This window comes from Xenopus laevis, chromosome 4L (assembly GCF_017654675.1).
Source record: "Xenopus laevis strain J_2021 chromosome 4L, Xenopus_laevis_v10.1, whole genome shotgun sequence".
Taxonomy (NCBI): Eukaryota; Metazoa; Chordata; class Amphibia; order Anura; family Pipidae; genus Xenopus; species Xenopus laevis.
The window spans coordinates 155,146,686-155,168,839 of record NC_054377.1 but is presented as its reverse complement, the minus strand read 5'-3'; the positions used below and the strand labels follow the sequence as shown (position 1 = coordinate 155,168,839).

The 22,154-nt window shown below is 42.5% G+C and overlaps 1 protein-coding gene across 2 annotated transcripts in view; it reads right to left on the bottom strand.

Moving 5' to 3' along the window:
* Nucleotides 1–22,154, bottom strand: part of LOC108705354 (neural cell adhesion molecule L1-like protein) — a 57,566-nt gene that overhangs the window by 24,150 nt on the left and 11,262 nt on the right. For both annotated transcript variants that reach the window (XM_018242196.2, XM_018242197.2), the window contains exons 2-16: nucleotides 20,213–20,350; nucleotides 17,363–17,471; nucleotides 15,545–15,738; nucleotides 14,960–15,082; nucleotides 14,517–14,687; nucleotides 11,820–11,931; nucleotides 10,480–10,652; nucleotides 6,778–6,909; nucleotides 6,269–6,412; nucleotides 6,011–6,122; nucleotides 3,076–3,242; nucleotides 2,843–2,999; nucleotides 2,436–2,560; nucleotides 1,834–1,935; nucleotides 1,482–1,679 (exon numbers count right to left, since the gene is read on the bottom strand). In XM_018242196.2, the coding sequence (XP_018097685.1) occupies nucleotides 1,482–1,679; nucleotides 1,834–1,935; nucleotides 2,436–2,560; nucleotides 2,843–2,999; nucleotides 3,076–3,242; nucleotides 6,011–6,122; nucleotides 6,269–6,412; nucleotides 6,778–6,909; nucleotides 10,480–10,652; nucleotides 11,820–11,931; nucleotides 14,517–14,687; nucleotides 14,960–15,082; nucleotides 15,545–15,738; nucleotides 17,363–17,471; nucleotides 20,213–20,288 (2,095 nt within the window). In that variant the 5' untranslated portion in view covers nucleotides 20,289–20,350. The remainder of the gene's footprint in view (nucleotides 1–1,481; nucleotides 1,680–1,833; nucleotides 1,936–2,435; nucleotides 2,561–2,842; nucleotides 3,000–3,075; nucleotides 3,243–6,010; nucleotides 6,123–6,268; nucleotides 6,413–6,777; nucleotides 6,910–10,479; nucleotides 10,653–11,819; nucleotides 11,932–14,516; nucleotides 14,688–14,959; nucleotides 15,083–15,544; nucleotides 15,739–17,362; nucleotides 17,472–20,212; nucleotides 20,351–22,154) is intronic.

Genomic DNA, 22,154 nt, shown 5'->3' with positions numbered 1-22,154 from the left:
GAGATACCACATGTTAATGCTTATTACTAACTGTGAACCATGTTTTGGTTACATGTTTCTCCCCATCCCCTTCCCTTGAAAACAAAATAAAGACTTTACAATTATGTGAAACAGGGTCTTGCAATCATTAAATCGATAGATGGTTCAGAATAGGAATGGGTTGAGTAGAGCAACAATCTTAATCTTTATAATTATGAGACTGTACTAGTGAATCAGAGAGTGTTTCTTGTTAGTAAGTCAGAGAGTATGTCTGCTAGTGATTCAGAGAGTGTTTCTGTTAGTGAGTCAGAGAATATTTCTGTTAGCGAGTCAGACAGTGTTTTGCTAGTGAGTCAGACAGAGTTTCTGTTAGTGAGTCAGAGAGTATTTCCGCTAGTGATTCAGAGAGCGTTTCTAATAGTGAGTCAGAAAGTATTTCCGTTAGTGAGTCAAAGAGTGTTTCTGTTAGTGAGTCAGACAGAGTTTCTGTTAGTGAGTCAGAGAATATTTCTGTTAGTGAGTCAGAGTATTTCTGCGAGTGAGTCAGAGAGCTTTCCACCAGTGAGTCAGAGAGTGTTTCTGTTAATGAGTCAGAGAGTATTTCCGCTAGTGAGTTAGAGAGTGTTTCTGTTAGTGAGTCAGACAGAGTTTCCACCAGTGAGTCAGACAGAGTTTCCACCAGTGAGTCAGACAGAGTTTCTGTTAATGAGTCAGAGAGTATTTCTGTTAGTGAGTCAGAGAGTATTTCTGCTGGTGAGTCAGAGAGTATTTCTGCTGGTGAGTCAGAGAGTATTTCCACCAGTGAGTCAGAAAGTATTTCTGTTAGTGAGTCAGACAGAGTTTCCACCAGTGAGTCAGACAGAGTTTCTGTTAATGAGTCAGAGAGTATTTCCGCTAGTGAGTCAGAGAGTATTTCTGCTGGTGAGTCAGACAGAGTTTCCACCAGTGAGTCAGAAAGTATTTCTGTTAGTGAGTCAGACAGCGTTTCCACTAGTGAGTCAGAGAGTATTTCTGTTAGTGAGTCACAAAGCATTTCCGCTAGTGAGTCAGAAAGTATTTCTGTTAGTGAGTCAGACAGCGTTTCTGTTAGTAGGTCAGAAAGTATTTCTGTTAGTGAGTCAGAGAGTATTTCTGTTAGTGAGTCAGAGAGTATTTCTGCTTGTGAATCAGACAGAGTTTCTGTTAGTGAGTCAGAGAGCATTTCCACCAGTGAGTCAGAGAGTATTTCTGTTCCTGAGTCAGACAGATCTATTGCAGGACTTTTCATTAATAAGATGCCGTTGCATTTACTGCTGGTGCACATCTTACTGCCCATTAATTTGAGGCCCTGTGCCAGAAGATCCCAGTTTCCCAGTCTCTCAAATTCTGCGGAGGTTCTGGGTTTGCTGGACTTCTGGATTGCCACAGGTAAACATCAGGTTGAAGCAAGTGTGATCCTGTTCCAAAGAAGTGTGCCAAGAAAGGGTTACAGAGATGCAAATCCATTGGTTAACTAGAGTTACCCGTGGGCGCCGTGCTGTATCTCTCTGACACTGGACTTGGAAGACTTTTGCCAATTTCATTCACAGCAAAGACTCGGAAGCAATAGTCGGAATAGGGAATAAGTGGCAGCACAACTGAGGATGCGTTTCCTCCAACTCGCGCAGCGTCCTCCCATGACGCCATCTTGTTGTTTGGCCTCTGGGCCTCAATAATGAACTCTGTATTGGGAGAGAGAGGAGATAGACTAAGGGGCTGGTGTTCAATATAGAGAACATGAGTGAGTGAGACAGGTAGGAACAGACACACATATATAGAGAATGTATGGAGTATACGCTCCACTGCTGGGAGAGTGGGGAGGCTCCCCATACATACCCAGGATGGGGCTGTTGTGAGAGTCATTTGTTGCCCAGGACAGTTGAACACTGCGGTTTTGCTTCTCTGACAGATACAGGTTTGTTGGAGGATTTGGAACATCTGCCAAAAGTCAGTAATATTGTCACCAGCACCCCAACCTTACAGACATTCCCTCCCCCCAACCTGACAGCAATCCTCTTCCAATAGTGGCAAACCCTCATTGTAACGTCACCAAAATCCCTTCCCACAAGTGTAAATCCTGCATTTCAGCCTCATGGAAAACCCCCCCTTGATGGATAATTCCTCATACCATACAAATGAAATCCTTTGCAATAGGAGGGAACCCTCATCCCTCTTTGTGGAAATTACTCCCCACACATTGGAATCCCTAATACTTGTATCACCGAAATCCCTTGTCCAAACCCTCTCTGGAAAAAAATCATGGTGCTCTGTCCTGTCCCGTCCCTCCCTGAATGTGCATGTGCAACCCTAACTGTCAGTTTAGCTTTTTCTCCTTTCTATTTGAAATTGTATTTTCTCTATTTGAAGTCATAAACCAAAACCTCAGGAAAAGCTTGGCTGCTGGTCCATGATGCCTGACAATTTAAGATGACATTCACCTTGAACGTTTAGGTGAGTCTCTACCGTGACAGAGTCCAGGGAGGTTTCAGCGGTGCAGCTGTAGGTGGCGTCATCTTCCCAACTGACATTAGAAATTGATAAAGTGTCCATCTGGATCTGAACTCTGAATGGAAACAGAATATTTGGATGTGATTTGACTTGTTCTGTTCCTTCTACACAATGCAACTATGGCTGAACCTAATGCAGAATTACCCAAACACCCTTGTACTTCAACAGGTATTGAGAGCTCTTTATCTCCCGTGACTTTTGACCTCAATGTCTCATTATGGCTGAATATCCCTTTGTTGGTTACAGGACATTTTTGTGGCTGTGTATCCCTCTTCCTAATTGCCCTGACTGTCCCATCAGTTTCCCCATCATAAGACCCAACAGAAGATCTTTGTACCTTTGATCACTTTTGTTTAACTCTTTCCCGTTTTTTCTCCATCTAATGTTGAGACTGTTAAACAAATAAATATCACACTGGACATGGCAAGTCAATGTTATGTCACGAGAGCTTCTGACCCAGGGGTTTTCGGGAAGCAAGAAGATTCTTGTTGGCTCTAAGAAGACGAAAAAGAAAGCCTCTTATTAATAGACTGAAGTCAGCTGGAAGATAATGAGGGAAGTGATGGGTACCTCGAAGTATCAGGTGGGTGCTGAGGGCAGTCTTTCCTCTGGCATTTGACACCCAACAAGTATAATCTCCAGCATCTTCTGTCTCGGCCATTACAATATGAAGAGTGCCATTCTCATACACGATATAGCGCTCAGCTTGCAACCCAATAGTGCTGTCCTCCCGGCTCCTATCAATTCATATACACTGAGGATTAGAATCGCTGAGAAGTGGAGTAAAGAATAGATTTTATTCTATGGTACTGTATCATATATATATATATATAGTATAGTTTTATGGCTTCTAAATGATAATATATCCCTGGAACCTGGAAAATGCTGGAGCTGCTGATCATAGTGATGATCTGGATTTCTGGGCTAAAAGCAAAAGGAATGACATTGAGGTTGTTTCCTCCTCCTACTAAAAAGCAGGATCCCATAATTGTTCTGTTCTATTCCACAATGACTACTATTTCTAACCGGATCTTTCCTTATCCAATGAGTTGCTTTACTTTCTTCTCAGATGTTTTAGTTGAAGTATTGATTGCAGCAAATGAGCAACACGGTCCCTTTCTATGTAAATATCAGATTGTCTGTTGGTGACCCCATTACCAACCTTTATCATAAAGCAACAGATCAGAAGCACTGGTTACCCAAAAGGAGCTGCCATTAGGAATAACAAAGAGTAATCTGAAAGGGCCAATCTATGGTATGTAAACCAATAAACTAACACTTACTACTGATGATTAAATCACACATTTTTCTGAAGGGGCTTATATTGGAAAATGAAGAAGGAATTTAGATTCCCTGAGTAACATTTGCTTCATGCAGAGCAGAAACGAGTCAAAAGAGAAATATCTTAAGTAAATATGAGAGACCCAGTAATAGGAAGGGGGTTATTACAGGGTACTTGTAAGGGGGTGGAATGTGATGAAGAGTGTTGTGTGTGGGAATTTTGTAATCTTTTTGTGTGACAAAATGTGTTTGTATGTGAAATGTATATACTGTATATGTTTGTGTGTTGGCTGTAATTTGTGTGAATCACCATTAGAGGGCAGAGTTCTTTAATATAAGTGTAGTTTTTCCCCCTGGCCACCAGGGACAGAGAGGGGTATAAAAGGAGGTGCACTGCCCAAGTGAAGCCACTTTGTAGGAGGGCATGGCCAGAATAACATCACCTGGCAGGGTAAGTGAAGACCCGACGGTTTAAACTAGGAAAAGTTATAATAGGAAAGATCCTTAGTGAGCGAGCACTAGGTTCATGGGGGTGTGTAGCAAGGGCAGTTGTGGACCCAACGAGGAGGAAGAGGAATTCGTTTCCAATGGACACTCCGTTAGTTAGGGATCCAGTGGAAGTGTAAGTCTAGGAAGGGAGGACACCAGGGCTTCAGGCCAGGATTTAGATAAAAAGGCCTAACCTGGAAGAGTGGAGGGGTATCACCCTGAAGGTATCGGACCACTATTGGAGAGTGGAGGGATACGGGTGTAGCATATACCGGACCACTAGGAGGTTGGGTGGGAGCCAAATGCCTAAGGAACGTAAAGGAAGGTGCCTGAATGGAAAGACTCTGGTGTGTCTCAGAAATAAAGCCGCTGTTACAACTTGTCACAGTTCTTGTGTGGTAAATACAACTGTGTGTGGTCTAACGTTGGTGTTAAAGAGGTTGGTGCCGGTGGATACTGTTCCCTTAAAGAAAAAGGAAGCCCTCCTACATATTGGCACTTCTACATGTTGACAACAGTTCTATTAACCTGTGTGGGAATTCACACAAATGGCCCAAGTGCCAGTACCTTTCACAGCAGTGACTCCCAGTGTAACTTTAATCAGGTGTAACCCCAAGTTTTATTCACAGCCGGGTTTTCTACTAGAAAATTCCACAAAAATATATGCAAACAAAAACAAGATCATTCTTTTGAAACCAGAACAGACTAGTAATCTGAATCCTTATCAAACCTGTGCTGGAGTCACTCAATCCAGTAACTACAAATATTTCACAGTTTTTGTCTTTCTCCTCTTTTCTCTAATTTGACCCCCCACTTCCTGGACAGAGAGAGAGCTCACTCCAAACTCCACCCCTTTTTCACAGATGAGGACCAATAAGATCAGGAGTCTGTGCTGGGTACCAGGAATGGGGTCAGTGACGTTGCCTTAGGAAAAGAGGGGTCATCCCTGTGATCTACTGACCAACCTGAGAGAATCTCACAAAAGTACATTTCCTTCAGAAACCCATAATAAAAGCAAAATGTACGGACCCATAGGTTTAATATGTCCTTATCACTTCCTACCACACTTCCATATAGTATTTGGAAAGGGCTGGATCTTCCTCTTTGGCTGCTGGTGTCCTTACCATCTGGATGTGCCCATTGAGCCTGGGTACACCAAGGCCCAGTAAAGCCATTGCATTAAAGGACCAGCACCTCAGTGTCTGAGTCGGGGAGCAGGGACCTCGTGAACAAGGTTAGTTAGAGACAGGTTATATCTGTTATAGACTCTCTAGGAGAGTGAGATTTCCTTTGGGAAGGGACCACAGTGGATAGGGTGTCAGGCTTAGACTCATTCTCCCTGACCGCTGGGTGGGATCTGGACCACTTAAAGGTACATCTGCCTGGAATCCTCTTACTACTTGACTGCTAGTACTATTTGCATATACCTCATATGACTGTAAGTAAACCTGAGGACATTTGTCTTGTACAAATAAACTGTTACCCTTTTGTTTCATCATAAAAATCTCCTGGCATCCATCTTTTCCTATTTTTATTTGCAAAGTAGTCTGAGAGTTGTAGTTGCACAACATCATTCATGAAATCTGCCACTTAGCGAAGGCCCCAGCCTGAAGTGTTGAGTCACATGTAACCCAAGCTCCTATCACTGGACACCAACCCCTTTTGGCCTGTAAGCCCAAGTTAGCATTACGAAAATGAAGAAAAATGAAGTGGAAGTGTAAAGAGGAGCAGTTACCAGAAGACTTCAGCAGGAGGGAAAGCGAAGACATCACAATGCAGGGAGATGCTGTGTCCAAGGACGGCTGAGTAGGTTCTGCTGTCGGGGGTGAGTATCACGGGGGCAATATCTGGGGGTACAATACACATGGAGTCACTGGCTGTCTGTGAACTGGGGTAATTGTCCTAGTATAAATTAGTTCATTATTTTAAGCAGCAAATAGGGGGGGTAACCATATGACTCATGTACTGGGGTCAGACACTGGGGTTCCCTTACCTAGAACATTGATGTTAGCACTGCTTAGAATGGTCCCATGCCTGTTCCTTGCTTCGCATTGATAAACTGCAGTGTCGGACAGTTGCAGGTTCCTCAGGATTATTTCTTTGTCCAGGACATGATGGGTATGAGAAGTAGAACCTTCTGCATGAAGATACAATTGCACAAAAATAACCCAATAACCACAAGTCTCATTTTGTGACACCCACAACTGGATCAATGGTTCAATTTTACCTTAAACCAAGAAACTAGTTCCCCTTTAATTATATGGCACAAAACACAAGCCCCATTAGAAGATTTAGAACTACAGTTCAAGGTATATTTTTGCAGATAAACCCCCACACACCTCACACCTACATTACACATTTATATCCTATACGCAGTTATATGATGGGGACATATTCCATATTCCTAGAGATAAGAGCCAACCAAGAGACCTACAGTATTGAGGACATATCTCTAAAGAAGAGATCTAAGTTGCCAAAGGGGCAGAACTTCCCATCACTTACTTTCTAATGGGAGACCATTTCTCTTCCATCTGATCTCTGGGTCAGGCCTCCCTATTGCCGAGCATTGGAGGACAACGTTTGATCCTACACTTACTGCTCTGTCTCCTGGCTCTTCCTTCCATCGAGGAGGCCCTGCAGGAGAAATGAGTCCCATCATTTCTTTTTTTTTTGCTCAAGCCAAGATTATTAGGAATCACAGATACATACAATCAGCATTTCCACGTTAGCAAAAATTGCAGAACATAAAATACAATAGACTTCCAGAAGTACATATGAAGTAAAATCAGCATAGTCAACATTTACCAAGTACAATGCCAGTGCCTAGGATCACACATCCTAACTATACGCTAACTCAGTGTCTAGCCATAACTGCCAGCTTCCCCACCTCCTAGGCAGCAATCCGCTTCTGGTCAGAATAATCTTTTCTTTATTAGCTACTGTGGTAACTGCCTGATGCCAGAGCATAACAGATGGTGGGGAGCTGCTCTTCCAGTTTAGTGTAATTTGCCTCCTAGCCTGGAACAATGCTCTAGCTATTAACTGCTTATGTGCACTCGGGGTACACTCCCCGATGTCTATGCCCAAAAGGCAAAGGCTTGGGTCAAGAGGCAACTTCGAGCCCACTACGGTGGAGAGGTGGGTTATGATTCCTTCCCAGTAGGGCCGCAATTGCGCACACTGCCACACTGAATGCATCATGGTGGCCTGCTGTGATGCACATCTCAAGCAAATAGGGGAGACATTGGGGTAGATCTTATGCAGCCTCACTCTGGTGTAGTAAGCTCTATGTAACATATATACCTGCAGCAGCCTGTCATTGTAGTTGAATGATACCTGTTTCGAAGCTCTAAGAGCCTCCACCCACTGACCATCAGTTAAATAGGGTAGGTCCCTGTCCCAACCCTCCCGTGCCCGCAGCGGGTTGCGTTTAACCAAGGACTCCTGTATTAACTTATATATCCCCGAGAGGAGACCCCTCTGGTTCGGCCTCTGGAGGGTTGCTATGAGCCTAGAAGTAGCCAACTTAATAGGTTTTGCCTTGTTCTGTTTGAGCAAGGCACTTCGGATTTGTTGGTAGGCTAGCCATTGGGAATTGGGTATATTAAATTGAGATTTTATTTCAGCGAATGATTTCAGAGAGTCACCTGACCACACATCCCCTATACTTGTAATACCATTCCTAATCCAGAGTTGAAAGGGAACAATACGGGCCAGATGTGGGAATTTGACGTTATCCCATAGAGGTGCATGGGGGTCAACTTTCTCAAAGGCTATCAACTCGTGCACTTTTTCCAAGGCCCTCCTCTGAGTCAGCAGGATGTGGTTCCCCCCTTGGCCTTTAGCCCCCAGGATTGCTCCCCATGGGAAGACAGTGGTATTGGATGCTCCCTTCCACAACTGGTGTAGCGGTGGGTAGTGGTTCGGCTGCAACATTGTAACCAGATGAGTAAGTTGGGCAGCTAAGAAGTAATGTAGCATATTGGGCAGGGCCATTCCCCCTTCATCTCTTGGTCTGGTAAGAGTCTGGAAGTTCAGCCTTGGCCTGGATTTACCCCAAATAAATTTCTTTAACAGCCTATTGATAGACTCAAAGGTCCTGGAGGGCACCCACACCGGGGAATGCCATAATGGATATAAGATCTTGGGCATGACCAACATTTTAATGAGCTGTATCCGCCCAACAGGGCCCAGGGGTAGATGCTGCCAAATTTTGGTTTTACCGACCAGCCAATTTACCTGGTTATCAACATTATTATTACAATACTGGTGCAAGTCTCTGGTTATCACAATTCCTAGGTATGTGAATTTATCAACGATGGGCATTGCAGTGTTGCCCACCTGCTCCTCCACTCCCAGAGGGTCTACTGGGAATAGCACCGATTTCGTAGGACTCACCCTAAGGCCAGACAGTTCCCCAAACAGTTTGGTAATCTTCAGTAAGTGCCCCAAAGAGGGCCCCCTGTCCCCCAAGTATACTAGAGTGTCGTCAGCATACAGCTGTATTTTTTCTTCGAGGTCATGGGTTCTGAACCCTACGATTCCATCAGACTGCCGGACAGCCTGTGCAAAGGGCTCGATAGCTAAGGCGAAAAGGAGGGGGGACAGGGGACACCCCTGCCTGGTTCCCCTTGCGAGGCCGAAGGATGGAGTAAGCGTGGAGTTAACCCTGAGCGAAGCACGGGGGGAGTGGTATAACAATTTGACAAGGCTTTGAAACCTGGGACCTATCCCAAATTTTCCAAGCACTCTCCAAAGATAAGGCCACTCGACTGTATCGAATGCCTTAGCAATGTCAAGAGCTGCTATGGCCCTCTGCCCTGTATTTACATGTTCAGTGGTTAGGTTAACAAACAGCCTTCTAGTATTGAGGAGTCCCATCATTTCTAAAATTCATTGCAGTATAGAGCCAAGCTCTGTGTTGTTCTGTGACCATATAAAGGCACAAGGCTGCAGGCTGAGTTATACAGGGAACTCTGAGTATCACTCATGTATTATAAGGGATAATGTACCCCCTACTGTAAATGATAAGGATATTAGAAGTCACTGAGGGGTTGTTCTGTGACCATATAAAGGCACAAGGCTGCAGGCTGAGTTATACAGGGAACTCTGAGTATCACTCATGTATTATAAGGGATAATGTACCCCCTACTGTAAATGATAAGGATATTAGAAGTCACTGAGGGGTTGTTCTGTGACCATATAAAGGCACAAGGCTGCAGGCTGAGTTATACAGGGAACTCTGAGTATCACTCATGTATTATAAGGGATAATGTACCCCCTACTGTAAATGATAAGGATATTAGAAGTCACTGAGGGGTTGTTCTGTGACCATATAAAGACACAAGGCTGCAGGCTGAGTTATACAGGGAACTCTATCACTCGTGTATTATAAGGGATAATGTACCCCCTACTGTAAATGATAAGGATATTAGAAGTCACTGAGGGGTTGTTCTGTGACCATATAAAGGCACAAGGCTGCAGGCTGAGTTATACAGGGAACTCTGAGTATCACTCATGTATTATAAGGGATAATGTACCCCCTACTGTAAATGATAAGGATATTAGAAGTCACTGAGGGGTTGTTCTGTGACCATATAAAGGCACAAGGCTGCAGGCTGAGTTATACAGGGAACTCTGAGTATCACTCATGTATTATAAGGGATAATGTACCCCCTACTGTAAATGATAAGGATATTAGAAGTCACTGAGGGGTTGTTCTGTGACCATATAAAGACACACGGCTGCAGGCTGAGTTATACAGGGAACTCTGAGTATCACTCATGTATTATAAGGGATAATGTACCCCCTACTGTAAATGATAAGGATATTAGAAGTCACTGAGGGGTTGTTCTGTGACCATATAAAGACACAAGGCTGAGTTATACAGGGAACTCTGAGTATCACTCATGTATTATAAGGGATAATGTACCCCCTACTGTAAATGATAAGGATATTAGAAGTCACTGAGGGGTTCTGTGTCTTTTTATCATGATATTTAATAACGATGAGGGGGTACATTAATTAATGAGTCATATCACACAAGTGGCATAATTAAGTAGCAGTTATGGCTGATGACATTATACAGGTTATTCAGTACAGACAATAAGTAGTTCTGGTGGAATACACATACATATTAATAAGAATTAACCAGAACACTGTTTTTTAAAGCAGAAAAAGACAAAGAGATTATTAAGGACTTACCTTCTACACGAACATGGAACACATGCTCTACCGACCCCAAACTATTCTCAGCTTTGCACAGGTAAATCCCATGATCCTCCTCATAAACATCCTTAATCTTCAGTAACTTGCCATGACTTCCCAGCATGACTCTGCCGCTGTTCTCTTTATACCACGTGATGTTGGGGGTCGGCCTAAAGCAAATGCCCCATTACCAATTTGTTGTTACTGAGCCAATACAGAAACAAAGGGTTTTCTTACAAACCTTCAAGCATTGTTTCTAACTTTAGACTCTAGTTTGTGCTTTCTAATTTGTTAGCTACCCCTAGAGTTGCCACTTGCATAGGGGAGGGAGTCGGAACTGTAAGGGGCATGGGTGGGTGGGGCATACCCTATGTATTGTCCATGTTATATCTGGAGACGATTCATTAACAACACTACCCACAAACTTACTGGCAAGTCTAAGGTTAATACAATTCTATAAATCCAGTTAGTGTAATGATTCTACTGGCATGTCTGAGGTTAATCTAATGCTCTGAATCAAGCTTCTATAATGATTCTACTGGCATGTTTGAGGTTAATACAATGCTCTGAATTCAGTTTCTGTAATGATTCCACTGGCATGTCTGAGGTTAATGATTCTACAGGCATGTCTGGGTTATGCATTGCTTGAAGTCTAGGAGGAATGCTGCCATTAATCTTATTAAAGTGTGTCAATAATCTTATCTGTGTGTCTATGGTCACCTTAAGGGACATGTGAGAGCCAAGATCTTCTTTAATTATGTTGATTTTGTCATAAGAATTTAAATTTACAGTTCTGACACTTTACGGGAGTGTCCATAGGGTTAGTATTGGAATGCTTGGAATTGTCTCTATGTTGGGCAAATTGTTTACATGTAGATCTGTTTGTGGTGGGCTTCCCTCACTTGAATAAGAGGTGCTGTGGGGGGGGACAGTATTCTATGGTTGGGTTTAAGGCTCAGCTTATCTAGTGACTTGACATGGTGCCTGTGAATAAGCAGCAAATAAAACTTGTCAGCCCAAGTAATAAAGCTCCAGTCATTCTCTGGCTCTGGTTCCATCATTCAGTGGTTAATGTATAATGTGAGGAGTGGACATGTGTCTGCTACTTCTTATTCCCCATGTACAGCTGTTTAAAGCTGGATTTTAGAAAGAAACTCTAATAAAACAGAACCCACTCCAATGAATTGTAGGTGAGTGTTGGCCAGATGGGGGCACATTTAGCAGACGTTTCATTCCTAAATGTACCAAACGCATCACAAACAGGCTGATTCAGCACAAGTCGGGCCTCGTATAGTGAAATGTCCCATGTAACTAAGTATACGAGGGGCAATACTCACAGACCCTCAGCAATACACTCCAAGCTCAGCTCCTCCCCTCTCAGCACCGTCACGGAGCCACTCGGGCCCTGGGGGGTCAGTATCCTCGGCCTCCGCTCCTGTAGGGAATCACCTGCAATACACAGTAATAATGGCATGTAAAACAGACCCCAAGGGGCTATCTACTAACATTGAATTCAATAATGATCATTGCTGGGAAATATTTGTGTCTAACTCAAAGCACTTTTCTCTTTTATTTGGCGCCGTGTCTTATAACTGCTCTGATTGGCTGTTCTCCTTCTTGGATAATCCATTCTTCTCCATTCTTTAGACTCCATACAAATCCATAACTGATGTTTATACAGACCCACAAGGCAGAAATCTGGGTTCATTTCCTACTCTAAGTCATGTTCCTTTTTCTTTGTAACAGAATGGAGCCCCCCACATTGTGCTGCTTATTAGTCCCACAATCATTAGTTCCCAGGACCCAGTTTAGCCTGTGTATTAGCAGTGACTTTACTGCTGAGTGTAATCCCAGTAACCCTTAATATTCCTTCAATAACTCAAGCCACTGTTTCCCATGTTAGTAATGCTACTCGACCTCACGGGAGTGGTGCAAGTCATTACCAACACATGATACTGATCATCTCCAGAATCATTCCCAAGTGAGCAGAACCAATCATCCCTGATCCCCCCACTACATAAGACCCCAACACTTCCATCACAGCAGTGCCAATCAGAGCCGCTCCAATTCCTTTAACCATTTAAGGGATTATGGCATTATTTGCTTTGGACAAAGTTGTGCAGAAGAAAAAGAAAAAACAAAGGCCACCGCACAAAAACTCATGCTCCCTTGACTGTTCCCCCACAAAGGTCCGGGTGCTCTTTCCACAGCGTCCCTACTGCGCATACGATTTCCAAGACCAAGAAAGGACGGAACTCCGAAGTTAAGCAGGTTTATTGCCGAATCATGGAGACAACAATCGCCTTACGCGTTTCGGGAACAAATCTCTTAGTCATAGGCTCACACAATCAGAAATGCATGTGTGTTATGTACAAAATAGGTGTAGCGACCCCCTACTGGGCATCATCTCATTTAACAATTAAAACACATGTTTATTAATTTATAAAACCAATTGGTGTTGTGTGTAAAATCATATAAAAACCATTGTAGTTTGGCGAAACCTTGTGCCTTGTTAGTTTTAGATCTCATTAACTTGTCTTCTCGCTTCTATAAAATATCAACTAACTTAGGTCTTAACTTTAGACTATTGGCTGGTTCTTATCTCAGTTTCTAATCCATATAGTGATACATATACACTAAGGGGCTGATTCACTATGGGTCGAATATCGAGGGTTAATTAACCCTCGATATTCGATTAGGAATTGAAATCCTTCGACTTCGAATATCAAAGTCGAAGGATTTAGCGCAGAAAATTCATTCAAACGATCAAAGGATTATTCCTTTGATCGAACGATTAAATCCTTCAAATTCGATTCGAAGGATTTTAATCCAACGATCGAAGGAATATCCTTCGATCAAAAAAACTTAGGAAAGCCTATGGGGACCTTCCCCATAGGCTAACATTGACTTCAGTAGCTTTTATCTGCCAAACTAGGGGGTCGAAGTTTTTTTTAAAGAGACAGTACTTCGACTATTGAATGGTCGAATAGTCGAACGATTTTTAGTTCGAATCCTTCGATTCGAAGTCGTAGTCGAAGGTCGAAGTAGCCCATTCGATGGTCGAAGTAGCCCAAAAAAACCTTCAAAATTCTAAGTTTTTCTACTTCGAATCCTTCACTCGAAGTTAGTGAATCAGCCCTTAAATGATAAATTCCTTAGTTGAAGTACACAAAAATTAGCTCAAAATGTTTTTAATTCCAATTTTCACTTCGAACTTTGATAAATCTGCCCCATAGTGATTGATACTATAAATTCCTACATGGATTACAAACTGAGATTAGAACCAGTCAATGTTCTAAAGTTAAAAACTAAAGTTGGCCACAGATGCAAAGATCTGATCATACGAATCAATGTACGATCGGACTTTCCCATCTCCCGACCGCCATTAACCATTCAGATCAAAGTCTTACCATTCAGATGAAATAAAGTAGTAAAAGAACAGATCAAGCCCTGACAGTAATCGTACGATAGACAAAGCTGGTGACCACTGAAAACCGTACGATGGGCAATACACACAGAGATATTACCCACAGCCGACAGAAACCTTCTAACCTGTCCCTCGACCAAACGACCGATCTCCGCCGGATGAAAAATGTCGGGACTCTCCACACACGGTCCGAATATCGTACGAATCCACGATTCGTCCGATGAGATCTTTGCGTCTATGGCCAACTTTAGTTAGTTGATATTTTATAGAAGCGAGAAGACAAGTTAATGAGATCTAAAACTAACAAGGCACAAGGTTTCGCCAAACTACAATGGTTTTTATTTGATTTTACACACAACACCAATTGGTTTTATAAAATGAATAAACGTGTGTTTTAACTGTTAAGTGAGATGATGCCCAGCAGGGGTCGCTACACCTATTTGTATAGAACCCACAGGCTTTTCTGATTGTGTGAGCCTATGACTAAGGGTTTTGTTCCAGAAACACGTAAGATGATTGTAGTCTGTAGGATTCTGCAATAAACCTGCTTTACTTCAGAGTGCCGTCCTTTCTTGGTCTTGGAAATCATGGAGAAGAAAAGCCTTACCTGGTATGATAGTGAGTGCCATTGGCACACTGTGGACAATAGTTCTAATTCTGGAAAAGCCTGCGCAGCAGTAATAATCTTCCCTGCTGTCTGAATGCTGCACATTGGCAAAGTACAAATTTCCATCCTGACCCACTGACACACGTTCGTCTTGTCGAATCTGCACCAAGTCTGCAAGGAACAAAGTGAGACTTCCATGAGATTATCCAACCATGGAGCTCAGATATGCTGGACTGAGATAGACAATCACCCATAGACTAGTAACTATAAGCCCACCAATGAGAGGGAGAGCTATCCATGTGCAACTATCAGACCAGCCAATGAGAGGGAGAGTTGCCGGAGGACTTCTAGAACTATCACATTGATTTCTAACCTCTAGCAGAATGGAGAGAATCTCATACATAATGTATTATATTCACCTATTATGATTAGCTTCCTCTTACCTGCTGTCATCCAGTAAATATGAATTGGTGGGATTCCAGAAGGTGGGTTGCACCTTAAAATCACAGATTCCCCTTCACTCACTTTCAAGGGCAGAATTTCATGTTTTGGGAATTTTGGTACCCCTATTGCACAAAGAAGGGATTCAATCAGAACTCAGAGTAGGGTTTACACATGAGTGTTACTATTAGCACTGGGAGAATATCCGGACTGGCTGGGAGTGAGAGAATCCAACATAGTTATGATCCCATTGCATTCATTGCACACACATCTCACCAATCACAATGAGGTACATAATGAAGCCTGGAATTTCTGCCCCATTGGACATGGCAATCGTTGCAGGGTTCCACTTGGGGCTTGTGTCAATAGGTGCCACTGAATTGCACCCTATGAATCACACACTAATGTTACTATTAAGGTGCTACATTGGCAGCCATTAGTGATCCTGTGCCCAATCTTAGCTGTAAGTTGTGTGTAATTGTGGTTCTTGGGCTCATTCCTTATCACCCACAGGGGAGCTATGGGTTACAAGAGGGAGTCCCACTCCTAGTTATAGGTAGGTAAGTATATAGTAACATATTTACTACCTGGAACAATAAAGTTGGTTTCTTGGGAAATGGCAGTGCCCAGTCTGTTAGTAACAGAACAACAATATGTGCCATTGTAGGAAGAAATGTTGTGGGCATTGTGATTGATGGTAAATGTTCCGGAATCTTCACTTGTGAGCACATTTGGGTCACTGAATGGGTCATAGGATTGTCCATTCTTCGTCCACTGGAATCTGTTTAAAGCAACATAAAGATTCTGGATTTATTTCCATTTTGCCATTAATAAATATAAACATAGAATTCTGTATTATTTTGCCTAAAAACACTTTCTCCCAATTCCATCTTTCATTCTAATCAGTCCCCTTATTATCTGAGCTTCCTAAATCACTAGAATCAATGGATCATCCACATATCTAAAGTATTGTTTAATGTGTGATGAATATGTCTCGTTAAGGAATCATTTTTTCTCTAACCCCTACACAAAAAGGGAAGGGAAGGCGCTACTGCAGAGCCTATAGAGGTCCCATGTTTTTGGCAGTATAAGGACCCATTATACATGAAATATTAGAATCATTTCTAAACAATCAGAGATAAAGTAGATGCTACAATTACGGCACCACAAATTCTTCAGCCTCTACCAGTACTGATGTAGCGGATTTTATACTTGAAAAGAGAGCAGCATATTTTAGGGAAACTGATTATATGGGATGGCCTTTTAAATAAATTTGAACAAATGATAATTGAAGCCAACAACTTTCACTCTACAGTTAAATTTACATTTGAGACCTCAGCCAGTGAATTCAACTTTCTTGATATCAACACAGAATAGTTGATAATAATTTGGTAAAAGGGTTATATGGCAAAAAGATGAATAGGAATAATTTCCTACATGTTGAGAATTGTCACCAGCCCTGTACCCTTAAAGAAATACCTAAAGGTCAGTATATGCGGGTTAGGAAAATATCTTCTAATGACCTCCTCTATAGAGATGCGGCCAATGATCTAACCAAATGTTTTGTTGAGAGAGGTTGTTCTAAAAGGAAACTGCCAATGAGGTTGTGAACTTCTCCAGGAACAACTGCTAAAAGGCAAATTACGTACAGTTCATTGGAATGGCTTCATGTTTGTTGGTAGATTCGACAAGAAGAGTCATAGAGTAGAAGGTACAGTATCATTAAGAAGTGTTACCACAACAAGGAATAAATATTTTGCAGGTGACCTGCTGAAGTTCCATTTTCTTTTTTGTTTTGGTTTTCCGATCGTTCAGGGACCAGAACCAGTTGCAGCCATTGCAGTCTCTCAATACCATAAATAATAATGTATGAGGTTGAGAGTAAGTGAACTGATAATGTGTAGGGCCCATTAACCTTTGTTACAGTACTTAATACGATCTACCCAGAATTCCAGGAAGCCTTTCTCTGATTGCTCAATGCTGCTCTGGTTATAGCTCCTGGACTAAACTAACTATAGCTGACAGAATTTCTCTGTGGTTCTAATAATTGGGCTTTGGAGAGACACCCCTGCTTTTACATTCCCCAGGGCTCCCCAAATTGTTACTGTTGCAATGCATCCAGTAAGGTTGACCCTACAATGGGTCCATACCATGTTATCAGGGTTAAAAAATTCTGCCCCAAAATGTTATCAGTGTTGGGTTTTTGCTGCCCCTGATAATGTGGTGCATAAGGCAGGGTAATGACATTGCCCCAGGGCAAGTGGGCCCAGTGAAGGCTCTTGAATTCGGCTACACTGAGCTGTCCTTCTCCAGGATATATATAAATGTAAATGTTCCATTTGTTTTAGTTGAATATTTTTTTCAGCCTCTGTGGAACAAAAGGATCTATTTGATATATTTCTTACACTGGCCGTGGATTCCCTTTCGCTTCACATTTCAGGGTAAAATCTTCATGAGCAGGAAAAGCAACTTGAGTTCCTTTGGTGACGTCTGTGATCGTGGGCAGTTGTTCCACTGGAAAGAGGCACAAAATAAAGTGCTGAGTCCGTGGGGCAAATACATTTCTTATTTACTAACTTTGCCCTCCCTATATCACCCCTTCAACCCTTTCCAGTCCTAGAACTTCACAGAGCCCTCTATGTATTTCAACAATAGGGAATATCAGGGGTGCTCCCAGTACAGGCGTCATACCCCGGAACGATGAGAATGTTGCCAGCATTTAGCTGGACAGACATGGGAAGAGCTGTTGGCTTTGAGCAGTTGCTGGGCCCAGGGGCAATAAGGGATTTACAGTTGATAATCAGTGCTAGAGACATACGGGTGATGTGTACTCAGTTTATGACGTCTCCTCTCCTGGGTAAGTGGCAGTTTGAGGTACTCCACATGGAAGCTGGGGTTGGACGGACCTCTGGTTTTGATATATAGGTGACATTCTAATGTTATGGGAATATGGGAGGGTCCCTTTGACTGAACTTGAACAATTTCTAAAAATGCATTTAATATCCCCTGTGTCCATTGAAGAAGATGACAGTTTTGGATATGTTGATTATTGAATAGGAATCTGCACTGAGCACCAATGAGTATGGGAAGGAGACAGAGAGACATGCCCATAACTGGCACCCACCCAGCGGCAGAACAATGGGGCCCCTCACTAAAAGACAAGCTTCAGAGGGGCCCTGCTGCAGCGGATTTGTGCCAATGAAATACAGGCTTATTAAATTCATTTTCTCTTAAAGGGATAGTTTTAATGGAGTATCTTGAATGGGGGAGGGGGGTGCTACAAAGCGAAAATAACATGAAAAGATTTGGATTATTGGCAGTCTAATGAAAGTGAAGACATTTTACATGAAGATCAGAAGGTGAAACAACTGGTAGTTAATAGGGTGCAGATGGCAGCATGGACGGTACCCATATTAAAGGGGAACTATCATGAAAATGAAATATAAGCTTGAGCTCATGGGCATAAGGAACTTTCTCAGTATAATGATATAAGCGATAGATTCTGTCCTGGTTCAGCATTAATCAAGTTACACCCTCCCTGACCCACCATCTGTGTCTCATCATGCAGGAGGCGGAGTCACGTTCTGATTGACAGACAGTTCATTCAGTCAAATAAATTGGCCTTTGCCTGGACAATGTATTAGAGCCAAGTGTCTTTCACAATAACCGACTCCGACACAAAGCTGCCTGAAGAGAGACAGATGCTGAGAGTGGGATAATGACTGAATTATTTTTAGAAACAGGACAGAATTTTTAACCTATTCATTTTCTACAGTTTTAGATTGGGTTCCGTTATTAGTGTCAGTGACACTGCACATGCTCAGTGGGCTCTGATTGGCTGTTGAGAAGCTGAGCTTAGGGCTTGTCACTAATTATCCAGCAGCAGAAAATGAGCTTCCCTGGCTGTAATATAAGCTGATGCTACAGGTTTGCTGATTATTCAATTCTGATGCTAATTGCACTGGTTTCTGTGCTGCTGCCATGTAGTAATTATGGGGCAAAATTCACTAAGATTTGTAGTTGCGCCAGGCGTAACTTCGCCGCACTTCGCCACACTTCGCCAGGCGTAGTTTCGCCAGCGCTCCTCAAATTCACTAAAATCCGAAGTTGCGCTCAAGGGTAGCGTAAGGTTGCGAAGTTACGCTAGCGATGGTTAATTTGCATACGGCGCCAAATTCAAATTTCAATGGAGGAATACGTATCTGCACTACACAAGCCTGGGAAACCTTCAAAACATCAAATAAAAATTTATTTTGCCCTACACATGTGCCCACTGTATAGGTAAGTTGCCATGAGTTAGGAAATGTAGGGGGGAAGGAGGGGAGCCCCAAAAAAAATTTCGATCTTTTTCAGCCTATCACCCATAATATAGAAAAAACGCCAACGTTTTTTGGGACTTCGAAAAATTTTGAACTTTTTTTGAAGCAATCCCTATCTACTCTATTGTGCTTCGCCTGGTCTGAGGTGGCGAAGGAAGTCTAGCGTAAATGGTAGCGTTCAGTACACTGCGCGCGTTAGTGAATTTGCGTAGTTGCGTCCGTTGCGCAAATTCGCCAGGCGTAAGGGTGCGAAGTAACACTAGCGAATTTATGCCAGCGTTCTTTAGTGAATTTGCGAAGTAACGAAAATGACCAACGCTAGCGAATTGACACTAACGTTAGGCGCTTCGGCACATAGTCAATTTGCCCCATATGTGTATTAATTACTAATCAGCCTTATATTGTGACATTTCTATTCTATGTGTACTGTATATTGTGAGTGGCTCCCTAAGCTCAGTAAGTGACAGCAGCACAGAGCATGTGAATCAGTGAATCAGCAGAAAAGAAGATGGGGAGCTACTGGGGCATCTTTGGAGACACAGATCTTTACTGCTAAAGGGCTGTGGTTGCCTTGGGCTGGTACAGAAGCACAAACTATCATGTACAATATTTTTTTAGTTAGGTTTTAGGTCTCCTTTAGCCATTTCCCTAATATAAATTATATTTGCACTTTATTGTTAGTAAAAGAAATGCCTAGTATTGGGAGATACTGTGGATTCTGGATTGTAGACTTGGTGCCAGGGATGTGGTTATGTGTAGCAAGTATCTCCTAAATACCAGTCAATGCTACTTAAATAACAAACATTGATTTGAAAGTACCAGTACCAGTAGTAATATTTAGTACACTGAGGATTAGATTGCAAGCAATGAGGACACTCACATGAGATGTGACAGTGCAAGGCCCAGTCACAACCTTGTCAATAGAAACCAACTGACCTGTAAGTGGGATTTGTCTGGAGACACAACTGACCACCAGCAGCCCCAGCACAGCGGCCCCCCGGCCTGACACCATTGTCCTACTGCAGAGACTTCCGTGGACAGAGACGGGACCAAGTTTCCAACGTGAGAGACAATCTGAGCAAAAGCACAAAGGACAATAATAATAATAATAATAATAGACTTTTGTTCTACCAGGATAATACATTGGGTTTCATTATGATTGGCAGGAAGATCAGTCAGACCATCAAAGTGCCACATGAAAGCTGAAGCCCAAATGATACAAAACAGACAGTTGAGAGAAATTGTGTGTGTCTTTCACTTGCCATTCTTCCTTCTCAATCTCTTTCTCATTACACAGACTTATCTCATGCCCAATTAAACAGGAGCAACAAACAGACCAACTTCAATGGATTTAAACAAGTGAGTGGCCCAGTGAATTGTATTCAGCCCTATATTGTATTGGAAAGGTATTTATTCTTTACAAAATCTAAGGCTCTATCACATTCCCATCAGTCCCTGCCCCAGTAAGCTTACAATCTAAATTTCCCTATCACATTCCCATCAGTCCCTGTCCCAATGAGTTTACAAGGTCCCTATCACATTCCCTAGAGTCCCTGCCTCAGTGAGCTTGCAATCTAAATTTCCCTATCACATTCCCATCAGTCCCTGTCCCAGTAAATTTACAATCTAAGGTCCCTATCACATTCCCTAGAGTTCCTGCCTCAGTGAGCTTACAATCTAAATGTCCCTATTACATTCCCATCAGTCCCTGTCCCAGTGAGTTTACAATCTAAGGTCCCTATCACATACCCATCAGTCCCTGTCCCAGTGAGCTTACAATCTAAGGTCCCTATAACATTGTCTAGAGTCCCTGCCTCAGTGAGCTTACAATCTAAATGTCCCTATTACATTCCCATCAGTCCCTGTCCCAGTGAGCTTACAATCTAAGGTCACTATCACATACCCATCAGTCCCTGTCCCAGTGAGCTTACAATCTAAGGTCACTATCACATTCCCATCAGTCCCTGTCCCAGTGAGCTAACAATCTAAGGTCACTATCACATTCCCATCAGTCCCTGTCCCAGTGAGCTTACAATCTAAGGTCCCTATAACATTTTCTAGAGTCCCTGCCTCAGTGAGCTTACAATCTAAATGTTCCTATCACATTCCCATCAGTCACTGCTCCGGTGAGCTTACAATCTAAGGTCCCTAATATATTTCCATCATTATCTTTTTTCTACCTTTTCCAGGTTATGCTTCTGTTTTATTTAGGCCCAGCAGTGAGAAAGAGAGGCAAGAGTTTGTCTAAGAGCCAGTGATGGGGGAAGTTTATTGGGCAGATCAGCAGGTAAATCCAGGGCAGCAGGTAATTATGTCAAGCTGGGGGGGGGGATACAGTGTAAGTGAAGGAGTTCATAGATTGCACAAAACAGTCAAATAATCTGATTTATACACAGTATAGAGATAACACCTGCTCACTGTCTGTCGGTATCCCCTGTATTGTACCCAATAATACAACAGACATAAGACACAGCTGCCCACATACAATTAGTCTTGAATGTGAATTTTCGGAAGTTTACATTTTTGTATTTTATTTTGCAATAATAATAATTGGAACAAATCGGGGGATAGCAGAGTTACTGCACCATTTATTACATATAAAGGTTGGAATACAATAAAATTGGCATTTCTATCTGCTATCAATACCAACCTGCAGGGCAGCCCCCGCTGCTACAGACGGAATCTGAATCAAACATACAGTTCTTACAGTTGCAGAGTAACAATGATTTGATATGTATATGAAATCCTATAAATACCATATATATGCCAACTCAGGTATTCCCTGTACTAAGCACAATTCAGCAGGAACAGTCCCCTAAATTTGCTCATAGTCTGTACAGAGAGATCCCATAAAACTATGGCAGCATAGGTATTCCCT